The 19,564-nt window shown below is 35.6% G+C and overlaps 2 protein-coding genes across 3 annotated transcripts; one reads left to right on the plus strand and one right to left on the minus strand.

Moving 5' to 3' along the window:
* Positions 1-1,021: 1,021 nt before the first annotated feature.
* Positions 1,022-4,646, plus strand: LOC131661913 (protein DA1-related 2-like). 2 transcript variants are annotated; one of them, XM_058931573.1, is made up of 11 exons: positions 1,022-1,283; positions 1,878-2,038; positions 2,140-2,227; positions 2,320-2,434; positions 2,622-2,760; positions 2,910-2,993; positions 3,167-3,286; positions 3,391-3,603; positions 3,689-3,751; positions 3,853-3,968; positions 4,053-4,646. In XM_058931573.1, exons 1-11 carry the CDS (start codon positions 1,235-1,237, stop codon positions 4,444-4,446), a joined length of 1,542 nt encoding a protein of 513 aa, XP_058787556.1. In that variant the 5' UTR covers positions 1,022-1,234; the 3' UTR covers positions 4,447-4,646. The 2 variants fall into 2 exon arrangements, with proteins under 2 accessions (XP_058787556.1, XP_058787557.1); XM_058931574.1 differs by having other exon boundaries at positions 1,024-1,283; positions 1,881-2,038.
* LOC131661912 (protein NRT1/ PTR FAMILY 5.6-like) lies at positions 4,531-7,028 on the minus strand. The gene is made up of 4 exons (XM_058931572.1): positions 6,839-7,028; positions 6,524-6,741; positions 5,808-6,352; positions 4,531-5,517 (listed from the first exon to the last, which is right to left on the minus strand). Exons 1-4 carry the CDS (start codon positions 6,984-6,986, stop codon positions 4,629-4,631), a joined length of 1,800 nt encoding a protein of 599 aa, XP_058787555.1. The 5' UTR covers positions 6,987-7,028; the 3' UTR covers positions 4,531-4,628.
* Positions 7,029-19,564: the final 12,536 nt, after the last annotated feature.

Consider the following 19,564-nt stretch of genomic DNA (forward strand, 5'->3'; position numbering starts at 1 on the left):
CTGGCCTGGCCTGAAAGCCTATTTAAAAAGCCTGTATTCCATTAAAGTTTTTAATTAATCTATATAACTTAAGAAGTCTTGTAGGTCGGCCTATATATACATATATAAGTGAACCTATTTAGCATTTGTTATATATATATATATATATTTATATAGGGTAGCCTATTTAGCTTTTTTTCTAATATATATGCATACATGAACCAACTTATTTAACATATCTCTAATATATATGAAAATATAGACCGGCCTATAAGGCTTCATAGGCCTTTTTAATAGCCTAAGTCTGGCCTATTTAATAAAATAGGCTTTTAAAAAAGCCTAAGCCTGGACTCTTTATTAAATAGGCCTAGCCTGGCCTAAGCCTATGTAGGCTGGGCCGTAGGCCCCTGTAGGCCGGCCTGGCCTATTCCCACCCCTAGCCACCAGAACTCACATAAATACGGCTATTTTTTTTAATGTTGTTAAAAATTTAAATTTTGAAACTTCAAAACTCAAATTTATTTGTGATGTACCTTCCGATCAAAATTTACGCCGCATCGACCAAAATACATGTTGCAACAACTACAATTATGGTAATCAGGGATTACTAATCGCAACATCTGATGTACATTCTTATAAAATTTCACGTCACTATTGAGAATCAAGTGTAAGAAAGAAGTTTCATATTGGTTATAAAAGAGAAGAATAAATACTTTATAAGTGAGAGAACCCACTAACATATAACCTTAAGATTTTAAGTGGACAAATGGTATATTTGTCACAAAGGTGTGTGTTCCAAGTTTAACAGAATGATCGCAATCGCAGCATCCAAGCGCATGTGTGACAGCGCATTGTTATTTAAAATCATGGTTTTAACTTTCCCTCTCTATCACAATACCTGTAATTTTATTATATCTCAGCATGATTCTCTCTGCAACACAATCCACCGTTGCTTAATATTCCCCCTCTCAACAAGAGAACCTATCTATTCTATTCTATTCTATCTTTCTGCAATTCCCTACTTTCTCTTCATTGCTTTCCAAGCCAAGAATCTCTCCCTCTACCACTTCCATCTCAGATTCTTCTCCTCTCTTTTTCAACCACTATTAACCATGTTTCATTTACTCTTCTTTTCATCTCTCTCTCTCCAGACCCTTCTTTTCTCTCCCCATCGTTTTCATTTCCATTCTTCCTTTTGCCTTCTTTTGCTCTCACATAGCCAGAAAAACTATACATATAACCTTCAACCATCGTTATGACTCCATCTTCAGATATCAACCATCTTTCTAACCCTTGCATATATGGTATTTTACTTCTCTCTTTTTTGTTCCTTCTATATCATTAATTATGAGACTTTACAATCTCAAGAAGCTATTTTTTTAAAAAATTTAATAACTCTTTGTTCTGTGTTTTTAGTTTTTATTGATTTTAGTATATGCGCATGGATGGTTATTCTCCATGTTTTTCATTTTACATTGCATATGATATGATGCCAAGGTTATGTAAAGCATGCTATATGGTAGAGACCGTTTGAGTTGACTTATTTGAATTTATTTACCTATTAAACACTTATGAGATTGTTTGAAAGAACTTATTGAAACAACTTATGATATCTGCGTACGTAGTTCTTAGCTTATTTATATAAGCTCTATGCTTCCGAGGATGTCTTAAGAAAATAGTTTATAGCTTATATGAAAATTATTTGACTTCATGTTATTTTTTGTCATAAAAATTGTTTATATATAAGCACTTATTAGATAAATGCTTATGCTATAAGAGCTTAATTATGTTGTGTATACCACCAGGACTCTAGTTGATTGATACACACAATTTGATTTATACTATGATTTAACTATTTCAATTAAACCCTTTATTGTTGTTGCAATTTTGTTGGGAAGCAGGGGATTTTTCTTCTTCATACTCAGAAAGAAAATCTGGTTTTATGAAATGGTTTGGTAAGATTTTCAAAATTGGGTCCAATAGAGGAAGAGTTGGTGGTCATCATCTTCGGCCGCCTATAGAAGAAAACATGGCGTGGCGAGCTCCACCTAGATCATTGGTAAACAGAATTACCGACTAAACTATCTGTTTTTGTTTTTTTTTCATTGATACCTTAATGATAACAATATTTTTTGTAATCAATATTTTTTATGCGAATAGGATAACCGTGCTAGAACGAAAAAGGAGGATGAGGATTTGAGCAATGCGATTGCACTTTCTTTGAATGAAGATTTAAAGATACCAGCAGGTAGGAGCTGATTCTGAAGAAATTTCTTGTTCGATTGCTATAGTAATTTGGATACTCGTGGATTAAACTTTTATTTCTATTTTCTCATTAAGGATATAGATGGCGAACGGGAGCTAATGATGATTATGCAAAGGGACTTCAGGATCGTATGCAGTCGTCTCTACACCCTCCATATGCCCCTTTACCTTATTATCCCCGGGGATACAGGTAAAAAGATTTCTTCTAATTTGAGTGATACTTCAATAGCATGATTGTTGGAACTTGTTATTGACTACTTCTAGCCAACATTGTAGAAGTCAAGATTTCTCTGACGTTGTGTGTGTATGTATGTATGTGTATGTAATGCATGTTCGCGTGTTGTAACATTATAACTTATACAACTGATGATCTGCAGCATGCCATCGCATACCAGATTATGTGGAGGGTGCAACAAGGAGATACTCTACGGAAATTGTTTGGGAGTCGAACAAAGTTATTATCATCCAGACTGCTTTCGATGTCACTCTTGTCATCATCCTATTACCGAGCGTGAGGTAGTTAAATCCTCTTGAAATTTACATTTACTGTCACAGCATCCAGATGCATTCGTAAATTCATGTTATTGAAGCTTACAAAAGCATTGATTGTTGTAACATTTATCTTCTATCCATCTCTTACCGCCTTTTGTTTCTGTTGATCCAAGTTTTCTTTGTCAGGGAAGCATCCATATCACAAATATTGTTTCAAAGAATTGAGCCATCCTAAATGTGAAGTTTGCCGTCATTATGTAAGTTCGTCTTCCCCTTCCTTTGCGTATTCACACTGTCCTACTTCATTATTAGTTTTCTTCAATAGTTAAGGTCACAAGGTTTTAAAATACGATCCATTACTGCGAAAACGACTGTGTCTATTACAATTGACCTATAATCTGTAACACATAATAATTTATTTCACTTGCAGATACCTATAAATGGATCTGGTTTGATTGAGTATAGGTGTCACCCTTATTGGAACCAAAAGTACTGTCCATCTCATGAATATGACAATACGGCTCGATGTTGTAGCTGCGAAAGATTAGAGGTACTAATATATTTTATTATTTCTCTTTTAAAATCTAAGAGATGAAATTTTGCTATATATGTTTCTCTCTTTCTCTGATATGTATATTTTGAATGATCTTGAAGTCTCGGGGAGAAAGATACTTTAGATTGGATGATGGACGGATTTTGTGCTTTGAGTGTATGGAATCGGCTATAACAGATACCGGTGAATGTCAACCTCTTTATCATGCTATTAGAGACTACTACGAAGGAATGAATATGAGAATCGATCAACAAATCCCGATGCTTCTAGTTGGGAGAGAAGCACTTAACGAAGCCATTGTCGGAGAGAAGAATGTAATGAACCATCCACACTTTGTTTATAAGTCATAGAAATTTATCTAATTCCTCTTACTCTTTCTAATTGGATAGTTTTGTCCAGGGTTACCATCACGTTCCGGAAACAAGAGGCTTATGTCTTTCAGAAGAACAAACTGTCACCAGTGTACGATTTTCAAAATTTTTTGCTTTTGTTTTATCAGATTAGAGAATGTTGAAACGGGCTTAAATGTAGTTACGCGTATTTCTGATTTTCTGTTGTTTCAGGTACATAGATGGTCAAAAATAGGTGGCCATCGGTTAATTGGGATGCGAGGTCAACCTCAAAAGTTGATTCGAAAATGTGAAGTTACAGCTATTCTTGTTCTCTATGGTCTTCCGAGGTAGCTATTATTTAACACATGACGGAAACTTTTCCTTTGGTCTCCCTCCAATAACAAGTTTTCTGATATTTTCATGCGATGCAGGTTACTCACAGGTGCTATCCTTGCCCATGAGTTGATGCACGGTTGGTTACGCCTTAAAGGTTACCGCAATCTTGACCCTGCAGTAGAGGAAGGTATTTGTCAGGTTCTTTCTTACATGTGGCTTGACGCGGAAGTCATGTCAGGCTCTAGAACCATGCCATCAATATCCGCGGCTTCATCCTCCTCCTCCTCTTCCTCATCCTCCTACTCATCAAAGAAAGGCGTGAAGTCCAAAGTTGAAAATAAATTGGGCGAGTTTTTCATGAACCAGATTGCTAATGATTCTTCTCCGGCTTATGGTGGAGGCTTTAGATCGGCTAATGCAGCGGTTAATAAATATGGTTTACGTTGTACTCTCGACCATATTCGTTTGACCGGTCAATTCCCTATGTAATATGAACTTCTTCTCTAAGGAGTTTGGATTATAGTGTTCGATGTTGGATTGGTTTCAACAACACTGTAATTTATTTAGTTATAATTTGCATATTTTCAATCCTTATAGATATTATAAATCAAATTATTACATAAATACATTATGAATCAAAGATTTGATTCACATGAATATATAAAATAAGACTAGACCTTAGTATCCTCCATGATGCTGTCATCATCATCACTCTTGTAACCATTGGTTTCCATAGCTTTCATCTGTACTTTCTTATAAATGTACCTCTTTTCTATGAAGACAAAGACTAACACATTCAAAAAACTTATAACTGCCAACAACCAATAAAACTTATCCAAACGGCTCGAGTTTATATCCTTCCCGATCCAACTTTTGCCACTCTTCGCCGTTACATTGTCCACCGCAATGATTAAAAAAGTGCTTAAGAAGCTTCCAATTCCAAACACACTAAAATACAATGCCAATCCCAAGCTTCTCATTGAGTCGGGAACTTCGTCGTAGAAATACTCTTGCATACCAACCATAGAAAACGCATCCCCGACGCCAGCGATCAAGTTCTGTGGTATTAACCAGTACACACTCATAGTGTTTAACTCTGTTTCCCCTGTTCTCGAAACTTCGTGCTCAAGCATTCTAAGTCTCTTAACTTCTACTAAGGCTGAGAGAACCATTATCATGGCGGAGAGTATCAAGCCAATGTTTATCCTGCGAAGGATACTGATCCCCCTTTCGTTTCCGGTGATTTTCCTCATTATTGGAACAAAAACCTTATCGTAAATGGGGACACCGATTAACGTGCCAATGGCAGAAACAGAATTTAGGGAAGCTGGCGGAATTTTGAAACCGTTGCCTATGTTTAAATCTGTAGCAGCTGCTTGTCTGACAAAGAAAGTTGTGCCTTGTGCTCCACATGCTCCAGATGCTAACAAAGTTATCCATATTGGAACTATGTTCAATACAAGCTTTGTCTCCTCCACTCTTGTCAATGTTGCTAATCTCCATGGATTTACTTCCTGCTCAACGTATTCCTCTTCGATTATTGCAGCCTTGTCAAGAAACCTATTTGTTCATCATTACAAGTAATTAACAACCAGTCAGAAAAAATGTATCGAACAAGAGGTGGAAACACGGTAGGATAAGTTAGGTCAAGCTTCACAAGGCATGAGTCTAACCTATTAACTGTCATAGGCTTATTTTAAGGTTCGACCTGATCTTTTTTTATATAGTTCGAGCCAAGCTAAGTGTTAAATAGACTAGGCTATACGCACCTTTTGAACAATCTGGCCTATCTTACACGTAATTTTAACAATTCGTCTCAGTTGGATAAAGTGAATGTGTGATATTCATACCTGAATCTTCTGGTATGGCTCAGAAGTCTTCCTTGAGACTGATCTGAAATTGGAACTCGATACAATAAATCCGGATTTGAAGGACAATGCAAACCCCTTTTCCTTATGGCCGCAACTAGGACCTGTAAAATCGGCAATAGAGGGTTTCCTTCCGTCTTTCGGTACCTGTAAAACGGCTTGCCTATCCAGAAAGTTATGACAGCAATAGCCATAAAGCTAGTAAGTAATAGAGATGAAACTCCCCAGTTGACAACATCTTGAACATAAACAATCACTGTTGAACTAATCAACACTGCAAAGCATAATCCAAAGTTCCACCAGTTGAAGAAAGACAGTTTCTTCTTCATTTCTTCCAAATGACCATCATCAAATTGATCAGCGCCAAAGCTTTGTAAGCATGGCCTAAATCCTCCCGTTCCCAAGGATTTAGCATAAATCGCAAGAAAGAAAACCACCTCGTGAACTTTCCTCGGCCGTTGACATATCTCCGTATTGCATGACCTTAGACTCGGGATGTATTGAGACATTGTCAACAGGCATAGCCCCTGATTCGAGTTTCACAACAATAAATTAGGCTTATTTTTCACGGAAACATGTATATCAGTTCTTGCGCATCTTAAGTATCACCTCGTTTATCCTGCTTTTTATCGAAGTTAGGATAAACGAGGTGATAAAGGACGTGATAATGTAAGCTAACAAAAATTAAAAACATTTACCATCATATATATTAGGGATGACAATTGAACCATATAAAACCGACCAGTGTACGCATCAGCGACAAATCCTCCTATCAGCGGCATTAGAGTTGTTACTCCATACCAGTTGTTTACATTCTTAGCAGCTGTTTTGAGGTCTTCATGAATCACTTCAGTCAGGTAAGTTATAAGGTTCATTGATATTCCATAGTGACTCATCCTTTCACTAATTTCAACCACTGCTCAAAATCAAATAAAATGTGCTACATGTTATTTATTCAACATGCATGCTTGAACACAATTTAACAAACATGAAATAAACTAATGATATCTTACTGATGACAATGAGAGAAGCTTTCCACGCACCGGTCGAAGCGCGAAGAGGAACTCTTCCTTTATAATCAAAAGAACCATCATGCACCCATTTTTCTTCATTACTTTGTTCACTTTTTTCTCCTTTTCTCTTCTCCATATCTTGCTCCATCTTTACAAATGGAAGAGACAAGTTAAAGGGTTTGTTATATACACAATTGAAATTGAAAAGGAAGTGTGATTTCTATGATTGGTGATGTCATAAGTGAGTGACATTTGAAGTGCATGTGGAAAGGGAATTACCCCTTCAGTTTGTTCTGCATTGTTGAAAATGAAGCTGCAAATATAATACGTGAAGTTAAATGAATCTAGTAATTTTAAATTTATGTTTAATAATTATGAAATGGACCTTTTTAGTTCATAATCAAATGATTGCAACTAATGATATTTGGTTTGGTTGATAACCATACATTAATATTTTATACAGTTTGTACATATTTTTACACGGTTTAAAATGTTGCAAATATTAATATTAATAATGAAGAATAAATATAAATATGGAATAAGGGGTAGGACATTTATATTTCCAATGTAAAAATAAAGGTGTTTGAACAATATACTCCCTCTATCGCTGAATTAGTTAGATAGTTGTTTGTAAAGGTGTTTGAACAATATACTCCCTCTAGTATTGAGAGTGATAAAAATAATAATAATAATAATAATAATAATAATAATAATAATAATAATAATAATAATAATAATAATAATAATAATAATTAAAGAATATAATAAGAAAATAATTTGTATGGTAAATTAAAATGAGGCACTCATTTTAAAATATTTTTTATTTCAATTGGATCATTCATTATGGACTAGAAGAGTGATAAGTTTGCATAGCAATAAATTAAATAAAAAAATCAAGAGTTAGAATTTATTTGAGTGGCAAATCATGTTGGAACAAGCACAAAGCTTGTGTGGTGAATCAATGGAGAAAATGTGGTTAATTTGACAAGATGAAAGTGAATTTGGAGATATTAAGAGAGAGAGAAAGAGTAATTAAGAGAAATATTCACAATGCCATTAGTTTCAAACAATATTACATGAGAGAGTATTTATAGGACACACTAAATAAAACTTGGAACCAAAACAGACCCAAAAAATAGCTAAACACACAAAACACGGGGCGGAAATTGATTTCTCAAAAGAGGTAATCGATTTCCCCAACTAAAAACAGAATGGAAAATTGAAACAACCTTCAGGAAATAGATTTCCCTAATCTGGGTAATCAATTTCCTTTTCGACACTTTATTTTTCCAAATTTTTAAAAGTGTTTTTCCAATAAGTTGTTTCCCACTAAACGATCCCATAAGCTTTCACAATGCATTTGATTATTAAGGACTTCCAATACACCACCTTATTTCAAATGCTCCAAGTTCTTCATGTTCAAAATCATCACAAGCTTTTTGAACACCACATCTGTTACACCTTTTGTTAACAAATCAGCAGCTTGTTCTTCGCTTCGACAATATCCTAATCACAGCTGGCCTACACACACACACACACACCAGGTCCCTCAAGTAATAAAATCTCATCTCAATATGCCTATTCCTACCATGTGCTATGACATTCCTAGCAAGATTAATGGCTAAAACATTATCAACCAAGAGTGTGACAGCTTTTTCAACCTTGTTGCCCAGCTCTTCCAGCATATTCACAAGCCACAAAGCCTAACACGCACAAAACGATGCAGCGATATACTCGGCGTCACAAGAAGAGAGTGCCACCACAACTTCTTTTTTAGAACACCAAGATATTGGAGCTCCTCCAAACTTAAAGACATAAGTAGCCGTAGACTTTCAATCGTTCTTATCTCTACACCAATTGGAATTCGTGTAACCAAGAAATTTGCACTTTTTATCTATATCAGTCGCGGGAAAGAGAATTCTGCAGCCAAGAGTACCTTTGATGTATCGTATGATCCTCTTAACTCTTGTCAAGTGAGACACATTCGGTCTCTCCATGAATCTACTCGCAATACCATCACTAAACGCCAAATTTGGCCGCGTATTGCACAAGTAATGTAACGACCAATCAATCTCCAATATTGCGTTTGTTTCACATTTTGATTATCATCACTTTTATACAGCTTCAACCTTGCTTCAGCTGGTGTATTGGCAACATTGCAATGCTCCATATCACACCTCTTCAATATCTTAAGTGCATACTTTCTTCGGTCATGAGCAGTCCCAATTTTGCTTTTGTGGAACTCTATGCCAAAAAAGTAAGTCATGATACCAGGTCCCTCATTTCAAATTCATCCATAAGCTCACTCATGAACTTAGAAATACATAACTCATTGTTGTCCATGATCACCAAATCATAAACATATAAGAAAAGTATACTCACATCTTTGCTTGCATCCATATTCACATAGACATCATATGCTCATAAACACATTTCTTAAAGCCAACGTCGACTAGGAAACCATATATGCATTTGTTTCAAGCTCTTGGAGCTTGTTTCAAATCATAAAGCATTTTCTTCAATTTGTAGACCTTTCCCTATTGATTTGTCCCAACAAAACCAGGGGGCTGTTTACATAAACTTCTTCCTCAAGTGGACCATTCAAAACTTCAAATCTCACATCCATTTGATACATCGACCAACTGTTGCAATTTACAATGCCAACAACTAGCCTTATGGTTTCTAGCCTAGAAACATGTGCAAAAACCTCATCAAATTCTATACCTTCTCTTTGCAAAAATCCCTTCACAACTAGTCGAGCCTTATGCTTGACAATTTTTCCTTTTCGATTTGCTTCACTTTATAGACCCATCTCATACCGATTGGCTTCTTTCATTCTAGTAGATGAACCAACTCCCAAGTATTATTCTTCTCGATCGATTCTAGTTCCTCTTTGACCGCACACACCTACTTTGGATTACTTAATGCCTCCTCCATGCTAACGGGCTCAGATTCGGCCATAAGTGCAAAGTGAATGAAATCACCATCATTATTAATCTCGTTATCCCGGAATACTTAACAATCTTGGAGCCTTTTTGCCTAGTTTCTCGTCTACTGGATTCACCATTTTTGACTTTGACTGGGTGCTAAACAGAACCTGTAGAATTCTGATTTTCTGCATTTTCATGTTCTGTAAAAACAGTCTCGGTAGCCTTATTATGCAAAAATCTTGACGAAAATCGATTACCCTTATCCAAGATATCGATTTCCACACCTGTCATAGTCATTTTTCTGCTGTCAAACAGCCTTACCTCATCCAGTACCACAAATCAACTTACAATCTTCTAGCTTTTCACATCAAACAATTTGTAGCCCTTGGTAGAATGGTAACCAACAAGTAACATCATCTCTCCTTTATCATCCAACTTCTTCGAAGCTGACCTAGAATATGTCGAAATGCAACCGACCGAAAAATTTCAAATGACTTAAACTTGGTTTAAATCCAGACTAAACCTCTTCTAAAGTCACTTTGTCTAGCTTCTTTGTAGGGCACCTAATCAACAAATAAGCGGCTGTAGAAATGGTTTCTCCTCATAGTTCCTTTGGTAAACTTTTTCTTCGACATGCTACGAACCATGTTCATTATCGACCAATTTTTCCTATTGGAAATACCATTTTGCTGAGACGTATAGGGTGGCACAACCTCACGCACTATACTCTCCTCATTATAATAATTCCCAAACTCATTCGAGGTATACTCACCTTCACCATCTGTTTTGAAAATTTTTATTTTGTGACCACTTAACCATGAGCTTAAACTTCTTAAACACATAAATACCTTATCCTTCCTCTTGATTAGGTATGTCTATAGCTTCCTACTAAAATTATCGATAAATGTGACAAAGTACCTATTGCCACCATATGAGTCGACTTGCATTAGACCATACGCATCAAAATACACCACCTCAAGATGATGTCTGCTCCAATGACCTGCATCCTTGCTGAAACTACTCTTGTGCTGCTTCCCTTGAACACAGTCTTTACACATGTCAGCTGGAACATTGATTTTGGTAACCCGATTACCATATAGTTCCTTTGTAACGTGTCGAGGTCTCAAAAATTGAGATGTCCAAGACAGTAGTGCCACAACCACTCTTCTCGAATTTCCGCTGTAGCAAGACACCTATGTTCCATCACTTTCAACTCTATCATGAAAGTCCTATTTGGAGCTTTAAGGAATAAAACCCCGTTTCGACCAAAACGCGTAAAATCTTATTTTCCATGCGAATCATGTAATCCTTCTCAAGAAATTGGCCAATCCTTAAGAGATTACATTTAATTCCAAGAATGTATAATACATCTTTGATAAATAAAAGACCATCATTCCTTTTCATGATCAAAACATCACCGACCCCGTCGACCGCTAAAGTGGTATCATTCAAGAATTTCACCTTATTCTTCGTGGCTTGATTGATTTTGACAAACCAATCTTTTCGACCTTCCATATGTGTTCAACAACTAGAATCCAAGTACCATTTATCACTGCCTTGAATTCCATCTCAAATCGTTACTGAAGGTGTTTTCATGTTGGCTGCATTATTGGTAAAACATACCTGGTTGATAGTGTATTATGCAGGTTGCATATGTGTGAAGCTAATACAGGTTTTGTAGTGATTGTCATGATCGATGTCATGACATCCGTGTGTGACAGCAGGAGCTGTTTTGGAGAGAGAGATATTCACAATGGCATTAGTTTCAAACAACATTACATGAAGGAGTATTTATAGGACACACCAAATACAACTTGTACATAATGGAAATCGATTTCCCAACTAAAAACAGAATGGAAAATTGAAACAACCTTCAAGAAATCAATTTCCCCAATCTGGGTAATCAATTTCCTCTTCAACACTTTGTTTTTCCAGATTTCCAGAAGTGTTTTTCCTATAAGTTGTTTTCCATTAAATGATCCCAGAAGCTTTCACAATGCATTTGATTATTAAGGACTCCCAATACACCACCTTAATTCAAATGCTCCAAGTTCTTCATGCCCAAAATCATCACAAACTTCTTGAACCCCACATCTGTTACACCTTTCGTTAACGAATCCACAACTTGTTCTTCGCTTCGACGGTATCCTAAACACAGCTGGCCTACACACACACCAGGTCCCTCAAATAATAAAACCTCATCTCAATATGCTTGATCCTCCCATGTGCTATGGTATTCTTAGCAAGATTAATGGCTAAAACATTATCAACCAAGAGTGTGACAGCTTTTTCAACCTTGTTGCCCAGCTCTTCCAACAGATTCACAAACCACACAGCCTAACACGCACACAACGATGCAGCGATATACTCGGCCTTACAAGAAGAGTGTTCCACCACAGGTTCTTTTTTGGAATACCAAGATATTGGAGCTCCTCCGAACTTAAAGACATAACTAGTCGTTGACTTCCGATCGTCCTTATCTCTACACCAATTGGAATCGGTGTAACCGAGCAATTCACACTTTTTGTTTCTATCAGTTGCGGGAAAGAGAATTCTGCGGCCAAGAGTACCTTTGACGTATCGTAGGATCATCTTAAATCCTGTCAAGTGAGACACCTTTGATCCCTTCATGAATCTACTCGCAATACCGACACCAAACGCTAAATTTGGTCGCGTAATGCATAAGTAGCGTAATGATCCAATCAATCTTCAATATTGAGTTGGATTCACATTTTGATTATCATCACTTTTGTACAGCTTCAACCTTGCTTCAACTGGTGTATTGGCAACATTTTAATGCTCCATATCACACCTCTTTAATATCTTAAGTGCATACTTTCTTCGGTCATGAGCACTTCCAATTTTGACTTGTGGAACTCTATGCCAAGAAAGTAAGTCATGATACCAAGGTCACTCATTTCAAATTCATCCATAAGCACACTCTTGAACTTAGAAATACTCAACTCGTTGCTGCCCATGATCAAAAAATCATCAACATATAAGCAAAGTATAATCACATCTTGCTTGCATCCATATTCACTTAGACTCCATGCTCATAAACAGATTTCCTAAAGCCAACGTCGACTAGGAAACCAACTATGCATTTGTTCCAAGATCTTGGAGCTTGTTTCAAATCATAAAGCACTTTCTTCAATTTGTAGACCCTTCCCTCTTGTTTTGTCACAACAAAACCAGGGGGCTGTTTACATAAACTTCCTCCTCAAGTGGACCGTTCAAAAACGCAGATCTCACATTCATTTGATACATCGACCAATTGTTGCAATTTGCAATGCCAACAACTAGCCTTATGATTTCTATCCTAGAAACATGTGCAAACACCTCATCAAATTATATACCTTCTCTTTGCAAAAACCCCTTCACAACTAGTCGAGCCTTATGCTTGACAATTTTTCCTTTTGGATTTGCCTTCACTTTATAGACCCTTCTCACACCGATTGGCTTCTTTCATTCCGGTAGATAAACCAACTCCCAAGTATTATTCTTCTCGATTGATTCCAGTTCCTCTTTCATGGCACACACCTAATTTGGATCGCTTAATGCCTCCTCCAGGCTAACGGGCTCGAATTCGGCCATAAGTGCAAAGTGAATGAGATCACCATCATTATTAATATCGTTATCCTAGATTACTTCAAAATCTGGGAGCCTCTTAGCCTAGATGGTCGTCTACTGGATTCACCATTTTTGACTTCGAACGGCTGCTATACGGAACCTGCAGAATTCTAGTTTTCTGCATTTTCATGTGTTGCAAAAATAGTCCTAGTAACCTCATTATGCAAAAATCTTGACAAAAATCGATTATCCTCATCCAAGAATTCGATTTCCACACCTGTCAAGGTCATTTTTTTGCTGTCAAACAGCCTTACCTCATCCAATACCACATATCAACTAGTTACAATCTTCTTGCTTTTCACATCAAACAATTTGTAATCCCCGGTAGGATGGTAACCAACAAGCAACATCATCTCTCCTTTATCATCCAACGTATTTCGAAACTAACTTGGAATACGTCGAAATGCAACCGACTGAAAAAATTTCAAAAGACTTGAACTTGGTTTAAATCCAGACTAAACCTCTTATGGAATCACTTTGCCCAACTTCTTTGTAGAGCCCCTAATCAACAAATAGGCGGCTGTAGAAATGGCTTCTCCTCATAGTTCCTTCGACAAGCTTTTTCCCTTCAACATGCTATGAACCATGTTCATTATCAAACGATTTTTCCTATCAGTAACACTATTTTACTGAGGCGTATAGGATGGCACAATCTCACGCACTATACCCTCCTCATCATAATAATTCCTAAACTTATTCGAGGTATACTCACCTCCTCATCATAAAATGGACTTCGAGGTATTTTGTAACCACTTTGGAGTTGCTCTCATCTCTTTCCCCCATCGAAACCTTCGAATTTTATGAATCTTTTCCACCAAAATTCTGGAAATTTGACTTCCCTATCGAAGTCCATTTTCCTTTCAATCTTTTACCCTTCTCTTTAAAATGTGCTTGCAACATAATTTCCACTTTTGCTTTATCGTTTCCTTGTTCATCCATCCTTTATTCATGAGCCTCAAGTGTGCTTTAAAGCTCATCCTTACTCAATAACGAAAGGTCCTTCGATTCTTCTATTATCACTACAATGTTTTTGAATCTTGACATTAAAGAATGCAAGATCTTCAACACAACATTCTGCTCCACAACGGTTTCTCCGCAAGACTTAATTTGATTCACCGAACGCGTAATGTGCGTTACGCATTCGTTGATTGTATCCTTCTCTTACATTTGAACCAATTCGAACTGATGCTTGTGAATTTGTAACCTCACCAACTTTGCTTTATCAGCCCCTTCATAAGCTTTCTTCAAGATATCCCAAGTTTGCTTTGCCAAATCGCAATCACCAACTTTTTCAAATTTGTCACCATCAACACAAGAGTTAATCAAGAAGAGTATCTTATAATCTTTCTTCTTTTTTCCCTTGTGTGTAGCCTTATGTGCATCAGTAGCTTCTGCCCCAAGTGGTGTAACTCCATTGTTAACCACTTCAAGAACATCTTGATAGTGAAACAACACCTTCATTTGTTTGCACCATTTATCATAAGTCTTAGAATCAAGGGTTGGAAGATTGGTGGGAACTCAGTCATTGGAGACGGTAGTCATCTTTGCAGTGGATTAAGGTTCATAACCAGGCTCTTAATGCCAAATGTTGGAACAAGCACAAAGCTTCTGTGGTGAATCAATGGAGAAAAGTGGTTAATTTGAGAAGATGAAGTGAATTTGGAGATATTAAGAGAAAAAAAGAGTAATTGAGGAGAAATATTCACAATGGCATTAGTTTCAAACAACGTTACATGAGGGAGTATTTATAGGACACACCGTATAAAACTTGGAACCAAAACAAGCCCAAAAAACAGCTAAAAACACAAAACATAGGGCAAAACTCGATTTCCCAAACGGGGGTAATCAATTTCCCCAACTAAAAATAGAATGGAAAACTGAAACAACCTTCAAGAAATCGATTTCCCCAATTTGGGTAATCAGTTTCCTCTTTGACACTTTGTTTTTCTAGATTTTCAGAAGTGCTTTTTCAATAAGTTGTTTTCCACGAAACGATTCCAAAAGCTTCCACAATTCATTTGAATTATTAAGGACTTCCAATAAATCAATCGTCTATTAAGAATAAACTAAACTAATGATATACTCCCTCCGTCCCAAATTATAAGAAGTTTTTGGTATTTCACATGAATTAAAAAACTTAATCATTACTATATGGGAAAGACAAATCATGCATGACTTTATAATAATGCCCCTCATAATTATTTAGGAAAGAGAAATTAAAAGAACGAATAACAATAAATATTTGAGAATATATTAGGAAAAAATATTATAAATATTTCATTAAAATTGTAGAATGAATTATAATTTGGGACATTCTTTACAAAGCGTCTTATAATTTGAAACAAAAAATGTATAAGAGAGATTATTAATAATCTTATTGGGTGGATCGAAGAGTTGGATAGAGTGTGTTCTTTTGTTTGGTACAACAATGTAGCCAAGTACATGACTCAAGCTTCATATCGAGACTATCAGAATTTAAATGTGAATGATTAATTTTAAATTTATTAAAAATAAATTTTAAAAAAATTATTGAAATTCAAATATGGTTTTAAAAAAGACCAGAAAGCAAAACAAGAATAAATAAAAAATAAAAAACACATTATCATATAGCCCACTTTAAAGATGGTACTCGTATAAATCTCAATGAAATTCCTTTATTAGAATGTTTGCAACTTAGATATTAGGTTGGTTCTCAAGCAGAGCCGGCCCTGAGCCAGGGCAAGTAGGCCTATAGCTCTGGGCCTCAAACTTTAATTTTATAGGCTTTGTAAATCAAAATGAAATATATTAAATATTTATTATTACAGCATGATTATATACTGAACAAATGGCTTTTACCACTTCTCAATTAAACGACCCTGCATGTTTAAATTCTCTTGGTTATAGATGTGGATGTTGGTTTTTAAGTAGAGCTTGGGAGTGCTCCCATAGGTCTTGAATTGAGTATCCTTCAAATGTCTCTTTAAAGTATCCTTCAAAGTTTACAAAAGCAAGAGCAATTGGAAGACTTCTTGGTACACTACTACAAAATGCGCAAACAACAACGCTAAAGTCACCACGGTTCTTCCCAAAACCGCGGTGACACTTCTAAACCCAAGTGCTAACATATTATTTTCATTTTTTAATTAAAATTTTTAAGGATATAATTACGGTTACTTCCGTAACTGTGGTGATACAAGTGTTCGAACTTCAGCTCCCTCAAATAATTTATTTCTTTTGTTAATGCACACCTTTATATTTTTATTTATATTTCAATAAAAATAATAGGGGTATCTCTACGGTTCTTTTGTAAAACCGTGGTTACACACTTGCAGTTCTTTATATATATATTAAACACTTAGTTTCTATGTTTCCATTGATAAAAAAACAACCCTAACACCAACACCGTAGATATCGTTGGGAAGATAACAATAACATCTACACAATGTTCTACTTTGAGTTATGTCAAATATTATTGACATTGTTGTTGTTCAGTTTTGTTTCAATGTCGCATTTGAAGACAAACTCATTCAAATGTGTTTCTATGTCTTCTTATGCTGTAAAATCTTGATCTAGAAATTTATGTGGTTGTGATGGTCGTATGGTTTCGTACCAATGCAAGAAGGGATAAGATAAAGGAAGGCTATTTTGGAGATGTCCATTTTGGAGGAGTGACGAAACCTGTAATTTGTTCATATAGGATGACCATATGGTAGATAAATGGGGAAATGAAGATGAGAGCATTATGGAGTCAAAACTGGAAGGTTTGGGCTATTTGAAGGTTATGTATGAAGATTCAAAAAAGAAGAACAAGAAATTGAAGAACAAACTAAAATCAGAGAGATTTTCTAGAAATTTGAAGATGTTAGGTTTTTTTATCTCCTTTATATTTAATATTAACTTTGTTATAAAATGTAGTAGTTGAAGATGTTATATATGTTTAGGGTTTAGGGTTTGAATTGCATTGTTCATGTTGAAACTGCAGATGCAATGAACATGATAAGAATGCAACTAACAGACGGTTTCTTACGAGTAAGTTCATTGAAAACTGTTGAATTTTCAATTACAATTATCGTTCAAGTTGTTTGTTAGTAATATTAGTTTATAGTTTAAGCTGATAATTTAAGTTGTTAGTTTAAGTTGATAGCTTAAGAGAGTGATAAAGCCCTAAAGTTAAGATGAAAGATTAAAATTTCATTGCATAAACTTTCATTATAGAAGACCTTAATAATGAAATTTAAATCCTCTGGCTGAGAGGAAGTTTGGCCAATCATAGGCTTCCTCATCCTCATCATCAGAGTTGAAGAAAATCATCTACCTTCTCAACATTCTTCTTCTTCTCATCATCCTGAGAGCTATTGGATTCTTTCCTCATCTTGATTAGGAGGATGGTTTTGCAGCACAATAACCTCTACAGTAATAACATCTTAATTCTGATGATGGTTTTGCAGCACAACACCCACTACAACAACAACATCCTCATTCCCAGCATTGTTGGTAGCTTAAGCAGGACAACTCATTTTGATTCCTTTGAATGAAGTTGTTTGTGTTATGGTTATTTTGATTTTATATTGTTCCTTCTAATTCTTCATCTTCTTCTCTTGGAAGTTTAAAAACCAAAAGATGCACGCATAGTTTGCTCATTATTGGTTCTTTAATTCTATACATTTTCTCTTCTCTTGCAAGTTGTAAAGATCATTTGCCTACCTCGAGCTGTTCAAATTTATTCTTCCATTCTTAGATATTCATTCTACGTATATTTTGATGTACTTAATGGAATTGTGTACTTAATACAACTAATTTTGATATTAATTCAAAAATGGTGTATCGTTGATTCTGGTATGATACTATTGCCATTTATTTATAAACAATATCACAATGGTTATTAGGCTTAGTCGTTGTTATAAGGGGCACGGTTTCTAGTTTACTACAACGGTCACATGACCGTGATTGAAAGTACCGCATAAACAACAACACGCTACATAACAACGACTGGACCTGCGTGATTGTATACCTACTCCAACCATTGTTAAATGCCTTTTATGTAGTAGTGGTAGGTGACCAGTAGCTTGAGATTTCCTTAATAATTTGAGTACTCTATAGGGCTATGATTTTCTCTATATACTGGAGTCAGCAATCTGCACACGCAACACACATACACCTCTTGTGTCACCAAAAGACAGAAAACGTCAAAATATTTAATACATTTTTCACAATCTTCTTTGAAGATTAAAAGTGTTATTAATACAATCCTTGACAACGGAGTCAAAAACATATTGTCTTAATTATTGGTATGTGCAAGTATACACAGTCAAAGAGTAGTAACTAATGAAAAAGTAAGAGTATTTATTCCACATAGATTGTGATAACTTAAATTGATTCTTTCATTATAATATTGTGAATAACCATGAGCAAAATGGTAACAATAATAATGGGTTATCACTGATTCAGTTTGAAATACAATAAAATGTGAGTGATGATGAAGAGGTTAAATCTATAGTAAGAGGCATATTGGGCAACAATCCATCTAATGAAGTTCTTATTTTTTGTGTGTCTGATGAGATATGTTGTGACAGATGAGGCAGAAGATGATCTAGTGGTGAATATCTACAACATCAAGGCATATGCAATGAGTGAAGGGAACAACTCTCGAGGTCTCACAATAGCATTAACGCATGTTTTTTGAATCTTCTGATTTCCCATATGGTTGTAGTCTTTTATCTCTAAAGTGACTAATCTAGTAAGTATGTCTATCCTACTATTTCCAACCATATTTGCTTATGAAGTCTGTTAGTTAATGAATCTCAACCCTTAACCAAAATTTACCTATTTCTAAGATGATTAATCAGAGAAACAGATGTATTACTTTATTTCACATATCAAAATGTATCACTCCAAATCACACCATGCTAACACAAAATACTAGCTTTCATTAAACTTCACATTGCTCAACAGAAAGAGTTTTAACTCATGATCAGCAGAATACAAGTTCTTACACTCGACATTTCTAAACACAAATGGAAAGAAAATTTAAACCTAAGTATGACAATCTACTCCTTGCAACCTTTCAATCAGCATGAGACAACTTCTGTCATACCAAGAAGATCAACACTTCTTCAATGGAGGGAGAAAGGAAGGAACTATTCACTATTGATTCAGTCTTCTTCTTCCTAAATAGGATGATTTT

The sequence above is a fragment of the Vicia villosa genome, linkage group LG3 (genome assembly GCF_029867415.1).
Source record: "Vicia villosa cultivar HV-30 ecotype Madison, WI linkage group LG3, Vvil1.0, whole genome shotgun sequence".
Lineage (NCBI taxonomy): Eukaryota > Viridiplantae > Streptophyta > Magnoliopsida > Fabales > Fabaceae > Vicia > Vicia villosa.

Excerpts from the sequence above, each read along its gene's own strand:
- LOC131661913 (XM_058931573.1), top strand. The coding sequence starts at position 1,235 with ATGACTCCATCTTCAGATATCAACCATCTTTCTAACCCTTGCATATAT. Across the intron at positions 1,284-1,877 it reads TTCTAACCCTTGCATATATG|CAGGGGATTTTTCTTCTTCA; the intron begins GTATTTTACTTC and ends TTTGTTGGGAAG. Across the intron at positions 3,604-3,688 it reads CCATTGTCGGAGAGAAGAAT|GGTTACCATCACGTTCCGGA; the intron begins GTAATGAACCAT and ends AGTTTTGTCCAG.
- LOC131661912 (XM_058931572.1), bottom strand. The coding sequence starts at position 6,986 with ATGGAGCAAGATATGGAGAAGAGAAAAGGAGAAAAAAGTGAACAAAGT. Across the intron at positions 6,742-6,838 it reads AGCTTCTCTCATTGTCATCA|TGGTTGAAATTAGTGAAAGG; the intron begins GTAAGATATCAT and ends GATTTTGAGCAG. Across the intron at positions 5,518-5,807 it reads AGCCATACCAGAAGATTCAG|GTTTCTTGACAAGGCTGCAA; the intron begins GTATGAATATCA and ends ATGAACAAATAG.